Source organism: Lygodium microphyllum, chromosome 8 (assembly GCF_053477565.2).
Source record: "Lygodium microphyllum isolate KBCC chromosome 8, Lygodium_microphyllum_v1.1.10, whole genome shotgun sequence".
NCBI lineage: Eukaryota > Viridiplantae > Streptophyta > Polypodiopsida > Schizaeales > Lygodiaceae > Lygodium > Lygodium microphyllum.
In genome coordinates, this window is record NC_141142.1 from 107,969,341 (window position 1) to 107,981,645 (window position 12,305).

The 12,305-nt window shown below is 39.4% G+C and overlaps 1 protein-coding gene across 1 annotated transcript; it reads left to right on the forward strand.

The window, feature by feature from the left end:
• Nucleotides 1–9,370: 9,370 nt before the first annotated feature.
• LOC148032712 (uncharacterized) lies at nucleotides 9,371–11,789 on the forward strand. The gene has a single exon (XM_087683351.1). The coding sequence runs from the start codon at nucleotides 9,375–9,377 to the stop codon at nucleotides 11,223–11,225; it is 1,851 nt and encodes a 616-aa protein (XP_087539477.1). The 5' UTR covers nucleotides 9,371–9,374; the 3' UTR covers nucleotides 11,226–11,789.
• Nucleotides 11,790–12,305: the final 516 nt, after the last annotated feature.

Below are 12,305 nucleotides of genomic sequence, written 5' to 3' on the forward strand. Positions count from 1 at the left end.
CTTTGGCACTCTTGGGGCAAATTAGGAAAATAGTCCCTTAGAAAAGAGACTGCGTATTCACTCATAAATAACACCTAGGATTTGAATACCCTAGGAAAATTGATCACCCGCTAGAGCGCACTTGGCCCCCGGCAGACGCACCAAAAAATGACTGGCCAAAGACCAAGCCACTTTTACCCAGGTCAGCAAGCCAACTCCTAAGAGTTGTTGCACTAAACAAGTGATTGTTGCTACTAACAATGCTAATTTGGTTTAGTCTTCCATTAGTTGTATGGCATTTTGTTTGTAGTAGTCCAACTACAAATATTCTACACTTCAGTAAATTATATTAGACACTAGATTGCTAAGCCTAAGATAACTACGGTTTCCCTCCATCTTTCAGGAGCGGCTTCTCATAAATTTCTCCTGCCAACTAGTGGCGGTTCTTCTGATTAAAATTATTTCATTTTATTTATTTAATTAACAACAAACATTCAAATCAGAACAATCTAATGTTCTAAAAACCCATAACTTTTATCCCTTGATAAATGTCTCCCCACTTCGTACCGCAATTTCGTCATTACTTATTAGTATTTAAATACTTAATTCATTTTACGAATATAACGTCCTTTTTTTCTTTTTCTTCACTAAATACAAATCAGGACTAAACCAGGTACTTTCCACACTCTAACGAAATCACATACATAGTTTATTTTACATTCCCATATTCCCTGTTAATTTATAAATGAGTCTTAGTGGCCCTTCACTCTTCCTTGCAATCATCAGATGATTTCTTTTTAATATGAAGAAAATATAAATCTTAAATTTGGATGCTGAGGCTTTCCCTCATGCCATCAAACAATTATTTTATTACGTTTCCGATATTTGTAATCTGAATTTAAAGTTATAATTTTCTTATCATTAGCAAACATCATAAAATGTTATTACATCTCTCAATTTTTTTACCCATCTCCATATTATTGAATAGTACCTCACGTATCGTTTTACTTACTTAAAATAAAAACACCATGTTTATGAAAAAATATTTTTTTCGATAGAATATAATTAAACTGATGTTTCTTTTCATCTTAAAGCTTACAAAAATTCATCAGCAATCAAGAATTGTCTTTTCAGCTTTCCATGTAAAGATCCATATTTTTATTGATAGAGAACATTTTTTATTTAAATGAAAACTGCTATTTTACTTTGAACATAACTAGTTTTGAATTTGTAAATATGTTAAACCATCTCTAAAAATTCTGATAAAAATTCAATAAATTTCCAGAGTCATAACCTTTATAGAAAAAAAATGTCACAACTTATAAATTTTCAATCAGCCATTTTATAAAAATTTATTTGTGTCATTTTTAAGTCATTTTTAAGCATTTTCGACTATTTTCTATTTCTAATAAATAAAACAAGTCCACATAAATGCAAACAACCATTCAACATAGAAAAACAAGTTTCAAAACATTTTCTAAAAAATATTAACTAAACATTTACTTATAATATATCATTCATTTTAGATAAATAGTTTAGGCATATACTTGTAAATCCCGCGGGTCGTTGTCGCGTCTTTGAAGACCGTGTCCTCTTGCAGTCCAACCAAGGAGAGTCTTGTGTCCCGCCAGTCGTTGCAATCGTCAGCTCGTCAATTTTTCTCTCCCTCTCCGACTCTCGCACGACCTTTGCTCTATGACAATAGGAATGCCCCTTTTTGTTTCTTAAGTTTTAGGTTAACTCTTAATTAAGAGTTAATTGAAACTCTAGCTATGGTTTTGAATTGAAGAAGGCGTCGACTCTCAATTGGCCAAGGAGACTATTGCAATATCTTTCTGATCTGTCTGCCAAATCCTACGCGAGCCCAGGCGATAGAACGAGAAGACAATCTTCATCCAGCCTACCACTTCAGATTAGGCAAGTATATTGAAGCTCCAAATTCACATAGAGAGAGGAATATGGCGATGATCTTGAATGACCTGCATTAGCTTCATTTTTCTTCTATTGCTCCTCTTAATTGCCATTCCAATCAGTTCCAGGGTATCGATTATACTTTGGAAGCTCTTGATTCCTCTCCCTTTCTCAGGTCGCAGCTTCATGAAGGCGCCCTATCTCCTGATTCGATGAATAGCAGGGATTAGCATTGAGTCCCGATCATCATCATGATAAGCACGCCCGGGCTGCTCCCCCCTTGACAACAAGAGCTTCCTTTTGTGGCATGGCGGATGAGTTCAGAGGGGAGAGGTGGTCAATATCTTGATTAGGGGAGGAAGGTTTTTGAAAAGAGTAAGGATTGGTGTTATTGTCATCAGTGCCTGCTACGCCCGGATGAGTACAGTCGCATACGCTAGAGGCCTCTCAATTTTTTCTTTCCGATTCTTCATGGTGGTTTCCCCCCCCCCCCCCCCCTCTTGGCTGAGTCAAGCTTGCGAGCAGCAGCAAGAGGCCTAGAGAATGAATTTCCAAACTTCTTTAATTCTGGTTATGAAGGGCTTAGTGGGAGCAGAGAGGAGACGGAAAAGGTGGTCGTTGGGGCTGCCCATCTTGTGGGTGAGAAGCTGGTGCAGAAAGGCGCCATCGCCACAGCTTGCTGCTACTCAATCCTTCGTGCCTTGTCGTTTTTAATCTGCCTCTTCATCCTCATCTCCCTTCCCCCGCTCTCCAATTCGCAGACAGGCCCCCAAATCTTTCCCCACAGTTTTTTTTTTTCAGCGATAGAGAGATAGACGCCACGAGAATGTAACTGCCCCCCTTGAATGAGAGAGCCCACATAGGGTAATATAGGCACCTTTGCACCCTTTGGAATGTCAATATGTGAGGTATTACTACTAGTTGATGACCTCAATGACACAGGGACAACCCTTGCTCGTCTAATCCAACCAACTTTACCCTATGCATGGTAGCCAACTCCTCCTCCATAACAAACTTTTATATTTCCTCGAAGGTTGCCGCAAAAGTCATTGACATTATCATGTCCATTAAAGACCACACGAACATCTCTTGCTTCATGCAAGACGAACAAGAAGCTGGAGTTCACTTGTGCACAACCAATTGATCCCTCTTGCTTAACTCTAGTTATTGAGCAAAGACTTGCCATACGTGTCTCAACTAGAGGAATGTGAAAGTAAGCCAAGACAGGAATCTTACCCATAGATGTAAATGCATTGATTTTGTTTCGTTCCTGCAGTTCGATAGATAGCTCTTTAAACCATTTCTTTTGGCTTTCTTGAATCCACCCATAACCATGTATCCTCTTCACCTTGGAGTAGTCCCCACTATCAAGCATGTAAAGATTTAAGACACTTCTTCTTTCATGCTCCGATCCCAATGGGCCTTGCACTTCTAAGTGATAGTTACCAAATCCATCTATGTGAGTGACGAGTTTGTTGCTTGAATTCTCCATCCCCCTACCACCCTGTACATCATGGTGTTTAACTTCTTTTGGATATACTTGTGACAAGGTGTAATCCATGGTGGTAATGTATTTTTTTTTAAAAAAAAATAAGGATCATTGAAATATGAAGAGACTACCACATGTGTTGTATAAGAGTGTTAGTTGATGAGGACCACAATACTTGGTAATCAATCGTAGATAGATCATGATCATCAAGTCGTTTCCAAGTAGAAATCTGCCCTACTCCTAACCACTGCATATCTTGGATTGATGTTGCAAAATTTCCTTTGGCACCCTTTGGAACCACACAAAGATGAATGCACATATGACATAGTGTGTCCTTATAACCTTTAACGCCTGGCATGCACGAGGGACCAATTGTTTACAATTGAGAACCCACTTACACCCTTGATTGAAGTCAATTGCCTTATCGGGGAATTACATTTTGGAATGATGAACATCAAACATGAAAATCTTGCTTTGGCATTAATTCACCGAAAGACTCCTCCATAAGCTTGTCCAAGATTGTGTCTTACAGGCTCCGTGTCTACAGGTAGTAAATCCAGTCTTCTCTTTGCCATTATGCCTCCTTTGGATCACTTCGTCCTTGCAGGAGTCATCCTCTTGAATCTAATATTCAACACCTCCCCAAAGAAATCTCCATAATAATCACCAATGATCTAATGATCACCCCTTGATCATCACTGCAGTATTACTGTAGACAATAATCACAATCATAATGCTATGTATTTTTCATAAAGAATTTCATCATTAGGAGGTAGCATAACTAATGAAATCCCCCATCCCTGAGATTAATACCAAGATATCCTATCAACTTGTCAAGACCTTGTGGTTTGTTTAAAATTCCCCCGAAAACTCCTAATTTATAACAAGGTCCTATCTCCTCTAAGTAATACTAATCCCTATAGGAAAATTTTAAACAGTCATAGCTGAGATTCACTAAATAGACCTATCAAATTTTTATCTAAAACTCCACCTCCCTCTTGTACAAGAACTTTCTCGTACCAACATCTCCTAGCTAGACTGCAAGGACACAGCCTCCAAAGACAACAACAACGAACACCGCATCTGCATTAAATTCATGTGAAAATTTAGTAATAAGGTATCAATTGTATACAGTTTTGCCAAAAAATTGTTGCAATAAATGGCATGTTTTTTAGGTGTTGTCAACAATATGTCATTTTTTGTCGCACAAGGAACATTTAGTGGGAACAATATGGACTAAGAGTTGGATTGTCGAGGTAGATGTTGAGATGGTGCTGCCTTCTTTTTGGTTTCTTTTCTCCTCATCCAAACAAGACTGAATGATACCTTCAAGTGTAGGATTCAGTATATTTGTTAGGGTAGTGACAAGAGTTGAAAAGAATTTCTTTATGGCTTTCAAAAGTATTGCAATGGCATTTTGTTTAGCAAGACTAGAGCTTGGAGTGAAGTTACTTGAGCCATCAGTCCCTTCATGTGGCAAATGAACTTTCCTAGGCCTTCTTCTTGCTTGTATTCCAAGCTAAAGAACTCTATTTTGAGGAAGATTTTGGAATTCTTTACTCTTGCACCATACAATTTCTCGAGATCATCCCACTTCTCCTTTACACTTGCAAGCAGGTCAATATGATGGATTAAGGATTCATCCATGTGCAACATTAGTATGATTTGGGCTCTTTCATTATCTTCTATATCCATAGGGTTGGATGGATCAATGGATTTGGTCTCTTTGATGAAGGGCTAGTAACTCCTCTCCATCATTTTATATTTCACTAATACCTAATGTGGGTAGAAGTCTCTCCCATCAAACTTGCAAATTTGATGTTTTACATCAACATAGGCCATCATGATAGGAAGGTCTTATTGATTGCACAAGGCAATGACAGTGTCTAAATCTTTACAAGGTGGGAAAATAGAGTGGAAGCAATTAAAATGATGTTTTAATCCAAGTAAAAAGTAGGCTTCAAAGTAATTGATATGTACTCATACAAATAAGATTAGATGAAGAGAAGGAAATTGTCTATGTGTTTATATTTGACACATAACCTTATAATGATCAAGAGTGAGATGACGAGAGTTAAGCATTTAGGGAGTATGCTTAAGGTGAGAAACCTAATCTCCTCAAGACATTAAATATCTTCCACATACTGATTTGATCCAAGATCATGACTGAGAAATGTGGCATTAGTGCTTACAAGCACTCATCTCACAGTTTATGCCTCACTTGATATGTGAATTGTTGGTGACTAACGTCCATTAAGTGTATCCAAAAGGGAACTTCTAGATCTAAAATAAAATCTAGAGAAGATTAATCAGTGATTAGAATCACTATTAGTGACTTCTATGATGAGTAAGGTTGAAATGAGAAAGCTTGAAGCTTTTTGGCTATGGCTGCCAGCTAGACCCACAGTTAGGGTTTCATTGTGTCTAGCCAATAGATATGGAATTTTTCAAAACCCTTTTTGCTGGAGATAGTCCACTTGGGGGGCTACAAATTCCCTATGGGGACTCAGCTTCTTTGTGCCCAATGTTGGGCTCTAATGTGCCATGCAGCTACACTTAAGGTGGGGAGAAAGTTTCCAAAAGAGTCCTTATGAAGATATTGGCTATGGAGGAGAAGAGGATAGAGTGAGAAAAATGAGATCTTCTTGTGCACTTAGGTCAAGATGGAGTTAGGGGAAGTGTGTTTGATTAAAGAGGGATCTGATATCATGTTGGAATATCAGAGTGATAGCATAAAACTATGTGCACAAGAGAGAGAAGAGAGCTTAAGTACAAGAAAGAAATCTTGGTTAGTAAGTTGCTCAAGTACAAGTAAGGTACACTCTCTAAACACTTGAGAATGACCTCTAGGATGTTTATATAGCCTCATTGTGGCTAGAGGTAGGTCTTAATCTACCCTTTAGTCCATTCACACCTCACCTTTCCTCATGCACCCTTGCTTACCCAAGGTTCCTGTGCTATACTTCTAACAATTTTCACTAAGGCCTTGGGAGATAATAAGCTTTAACACTTTAGGACTATGCTTGGAGTTCATGAGCTCGTGCTAAGCTTGAGGGGGAGTGTTGAGAAGTTGAGCTTTACATGAGGTAGCATCCACAACACCTCTTGGTAATGTGGCAAGATATTATTCACTAGCATGTTAGGCGATCAACATGAATATACATCAATGATTCTACAACTGGACTACACCCACATAGTCCATCCTTGGTTATGGCACATTCATTGTATCATCTCTTCTTTCCTTAGTGGGTTCACACTTAGTGATTGCATGTATATATGTTGTGGTGCTTCTATATTAGTCTTTTATCATGTTGTAGACTTAGTTCTCTTATGTGGAAGAAGAAGAAATAAGAAGAAGAAGAAGATTTTAGCTCTATCTCTTTGTGTTCTCAAGTCTCCATTGCTTTTGTGTGTATACTCTTGGGTTCTGCACATCTCTCACCAATTGTTTGTTTTCATGGATGCCCATTAATGTCAACCTAGGGCTAATCAAAATGATCCCAAAAGTAATTGAGAGAAACAATTAGGCCAATGGAGGCCTCTCACTATACTAAACCTCTCCTACAAGATCCTTGCTAAGGCATTAGCCAATCGAATCAAATATGTGCTGGACAAAGTAATCCATCATTGCCAATACGAGTTCGTATTGTAGAGACTGATTAATGATGCCATATGGAATTTGACATTGTCTTTAGAATGGGTACTAACCAATGGCCAATAGATACTCTTGATCAACATGGACTTTGATAAGGCCTATGACCGAATTAGTTGGGATCCCATCTTGAGAGTTTTGGTAGCCATGAGCTTTGATCTAGTCTTTTTGTCTAGGGTCAAAATGCTTTGGCAGGAGTAGTTGTGTAGATCAAAATTAATGGTATGCTTATTATTAAATGGTTTGCTTTGTGTAGGTCAGTAAGGCAAGGGTGTTCATGAGCTCGTCTTTTATTCGTAATGGCAACTGACCCTCTCCTTTGATTGGCTGGTTCAATGAGAAACCCTAGAGCCTCTAAAGTTACCATAAGGTTTTTTTGTGGCACAATTCTTCGGATCTCCTTTTGTGGCTTTTCATGACCATGAAATGATCTCTAGCCATGAATGTTTCTTTTTCCATCATAGCATGCACATGAGGTGACTAGGAGGAGAGTAGAGGAAGGAAGATCACTGCACCATTATCATATTCATGTTGAAGGGCCTCTTAAGGAGCATGATCTGAATCATTCATACAAGGTGACTTCATCATTTGTGATGGTCTATGGGGTGCATGATTTAGATCATTATCACATGGTGCCTTCATATTCCATGACATTGGAAATGGTGCCATTGCTAGGAAGCCAAAGGAGTCTCTATGTGTATGTCTATGTGTCCACGCATGTGTGTGCATGTGTGTTGAGGAACAAAGTTAAGGGAATCTTCCTTCACAATCTCCAAGTATATGTAGCTCTACAACCTTGGTCTACATGATGCTACATCAACTCTCTCTCTCTCTCTCCTCTCTCTCTCTCTCTCTCTCTCTCTCTCTCTCTCTCTCTCTCTCTCTCTCTCTCTCTCTCTCTCTCTCTCTCTCTCTCCCCCAAAACCAATTCTAACTCTCTTATCTTATTCTCTTTTGCACTCTCAACTCCATTCAGACATCTTTGTTGGTGATTCACATAGCATTTGCCTCCATAGCCATGTCTTACAACCATGCTAATATGGGATAGGGGTGGGCTTGGGTATCCTCTCCTCTTCATCTTTAGACTATCTATTTTAGATGTCTTTTAGTAGAAGGCAATTCTCTTTACTCTTTGAGAGGAATATAGCATGGGTTTATACGATATTATATTTGTTATGATTATTGATTTAGTTAATACAAATAGTTGATTTGATTATTATATTTTATGTGGATTCTTATTTGTAATTATTCACTGCGTGGTTGTGACTTGTTGCACTTGTGAATATGTAGCATCAATGGCATCATACTAGGTGGATGTCAAGGGATTTAATGTCATTTGTGGGCAGATTATTAGATTGGAGAATTGGGGGAATTTATCACTTTTATATTTTACCAAGGCAGCACTACATGGGGTGTTAACAATACTTTTGATATTTTAAAGATTTATTATTTATATGCCTAATACAAAGGACATTCTATATCTTGTATGCTTTTATTTTGTAGTCTAAGCTTGGATAGATTTATTTAAGCCCGATGATATTATTTAGAATTTAGATTGTATTTGGATATTAGGAAAAGCGAAGTTGTTCATGAAAAAAGAAAAAGTGTGGATGTAATATCCTATCCTTAGGTACAAGATTAGTGAAAATCAATAAATACATGTATTGAGAAGAGCCCTCTCAATGCATGGGGGAGATTGTAACCAATTGGTGTTATGCTTCTCTTTATGCATTCTGTGTGTGTGTGTGTGTGTGTATATTCAACTTCAAATTTTGCAATAGAGTATTAGATTTATCAAATTTTTGTGCAATTTCAACACTGTCCTTATGCTTTTGTTTTCACATTTCGAAAGGAGAACGAAAACTAATATTTTGGCTCTTGTTAAACTCCACATCCTGCTCACTTATATAATGAGTATGAATAGTCTAATACATTCATCCTGGTTCTTGCCCATCACAAGAAGTTTTAGACAAATTCCCACAAAAAGTCCCATGTTGTGACTTACAATAATATCATGAGCTTTTGTAAGGAAGGGACCACATACCTAGCTAGGTGTGGCCAAGTGTAGCTGGCCTGATAGCCCCCCTCCCCTCGACCAGTCCGACAGCCTCCTACCGGCGGCACCTAGGTATGTAGTCCCTCCCCCCACCCGAAACAAAAGCTCAAGATGGTAACAATATAGGAAAAGTGAGAGGAAAGAGGCCCCCAAGTGTACCTAGCTAGGTATGGACTCTGAAGTGTCTTCCAAGCAAAAGCTCATCTTGTTGAAGAGCATAGGAAAAGAGCAAGGAAAAGAGAGAGTCTTTTCTCATATGGGAAAGTGCAAAAAACTCCTCGTCCATAATGAGGAAGAAAATTAAGCCTCTACATAAAAACACCCCTTTTTCAAATTCTCAGGTGTTGGCATTAGTACTAGAAAGACCTGAAGCCATGGTGCTCGAGCGCAGGGCGAGCTCGCTTCTTCTCCATTGTCTAAGGGATACTCATTGCCAGCAGGGCCAGCTGCGGCTTCCTCCACAAAGCAGGTCACGTCTCTCTTCCTTTCATGTTTGCAAAATTCAAATGGACAGCATAACTATGCACCGTGGCGAGCCTTTTCGGTCCCATCAACCAGGAAGTAGGCACAGTAGCCTCAAAAACATTGTCAGAACGTCTCGTTTTCATGACATGCCCGACCTCAGGCATCATCAATCAGTCCAGATGAGACCTGCTGGGGGCATCCTGATGCAGTTTTATTCTCAAGGACATGGTGAAGGCCATGAATCATCTTGCAGGCACCAATCAATCCAGATGAGACCTGCTCCGGGAACCCTAATGCTGTTCCATCCGCAAGGACATGGTGAAGGCCATGAATCATCTTGCAGGTGTCAATCAGTCCAGATGAGACCCGCTGGGGGCATCCTAATGCAGTTTCACCCTGAAGGACACAATGAGGGCCATGGATCATCTTGCCGGCATCAATCGGTCAAGTTGACACCTGCTGGGGGCATCCTAATTGAGCTTCATCCTCAAGGACATGGTGCAGGCCATGAATCATCTTGCAGGATCCTGACTGACAACATCATGAGGCACAGTTCTTGGTTCACTCCTCACAGGAGCAGTCATGTAGGCAGTGGTCAGTTTGCAGTTCGCAGAAGGACGCTTTCTTGTGGTATTCTTTATCGCACATCTTCACTTCAGGGAGGCATCCTTAGCTCACCATATTCCTCTTGCCCTGTGCATGATGAGGATGTCCCTGCTCCAGAACATTTCCAAGAAGAAGCTTCTCCACAGTCACAGCTGGACTCCTTACTTGCAGGCCCTATAATCAGCAAATTCAAGAGAGAGAAGGTTTCTTCTATCATCAATTTTCTCAATGAGAGAGGCTTGGCTGGGTATACAGTTGTCAAACGAGCCCCAGTAATCCTGCGATACAGCTTGAAGACAATAGAGAACAAATTGAAATTTTTAGAAGGCCTTGGTATTGATCCACAGCAGATGTCAAAGTTTCTAGGAATGGCAAATGACAGAACAGTGGTGGGGTTATCTTTAGTGAACTTGGAAAATCATGTCCAATTTCTCAAAGACATTGGTTTGCAAAAGGAGGACATCAAGGATGTCTTCCTACGGCAACCAAAATTTTTGTTCCTGAATGTGAAAAGGAAATTATATTATGTCTTGGCATTCTATGTAGAGATTGGATTTGACATGGAGGCCTTTTGTGGGTTGGTTCGCTCTCGGCCGGATGTGTTCTGTTTTTCCACAGAGAGATTATTATTTGAAAAGTCTCAACTTTTGCAGGATCTTCCTCGAACTGAGCATTTGAAGACCCTTGAGAAAGAGACTATGTTCTCCAACTTTGATTCTAGGTACACTCCCCTGCTTAGTGCAGGCTTGTCTAAAGAAGATCTCTACAGGATGTGTGAAATTCAGCCCATGATTACTACACTCAAGGAAGATACCATGAAGCGGAAGATTGAGTACCTGACCAAAGTGTTGAACCGGGATGTGAAAGAGCTTATGAAATTTCCTGGCTTTCTTACTTTTAGCTTGGAGAAAAGAATAAAACCTAGATTTGAACATATAAATCAGCTGTCAAAGAGGGGTATATTAAAGAATAGCCTGTCATTGAGTACTGTTGTTGGATGCACATCCTCAGAATTTGAAAGAAAGTATGTTCTTGGTTGCACAAAAGCAAATAATGAAAGCTCATGAAGATGGCTTTGCATCTACTTCTTTCTTAGAAGGTCAAAGTCACCTCTCTGACTGATTACTTAGTTCTGAAATACACAAGAATGGTTGGGTTGCAGTAGGTGTTTGGTTGAAGTCAAAGACCAGCACTGTTGAATTCTGCAATTATGATGATTGATCAGGAACATTTTGCTAGAGGTAAGTCCTCGATGAATGTATTGAGGCTCAGCAGGTGGTTCGTAACACCAGTCGAGGGGTTCTTTCCAACCATATATTCCAACTTGAGCACTCTTTTTGTAACAAAGCTTGGTTGCAGGCTTGAGTTGAGTTGCTAACATGCTTTTGTGGCTGGGTGTTTATGGCCATTAATACTACCACCTTTGTCCTGTCCTAGATAAAGGACTTTCTTTATTTCTCTTCCTGTGGGAGTGTTCAGCATTGTAAAGAGCAGGTATACTTGAACTCAAGTATCTTACCGTTTTAGAAGATTTACAAAGTCTTCCACAGATAGCCTTTGTTTGATAATTTAAAATACCAGTTGAGGTACCTCTTTTGGCAGTAGACTCCTTGTTGATCATCTTGTACTTCTTTGTGGACTTGATGCTGGTCATTTTGGTCTTCTTGGTCTTCATCTGCACCTTGGATGGAGTTCACATTTGCCTCTTGGTAGTAGACATTACATCTTTCTTTTTTTGTCAGATAATATATTTTGAAAGTATGAGATCTTAAATTTTGGGAGAGCTATGGCCTTGGCTCAGTGGCTGTGTGGTACACTTGAAATTTGAGGTGATTATTGGTCTTTGGAAGGTACCATGGCTTTGGCATAAAACTACTGGATTATGGCCTTGGCTTAGTGGCTGTGTGGTACACTTGAAATTTGAGGTGATTATTGGTCTTTGGAAGGTACCATGGCTTGGGCTAGGGTTTTCAAGATGACTCAAGGGATTGATGTTGGCTCTTGGCCTTATGTAGCTTGGAAACATGGACTTTGAATACGATAGGGCTTGATACAAGGCTTGACAGTTGGATGTTATAGGATTGCTTTGGTGAGTGCATGACATTGCGTGCTTGGTGTGCTCATTTGTTTGTTTTCCAAGTATCAAA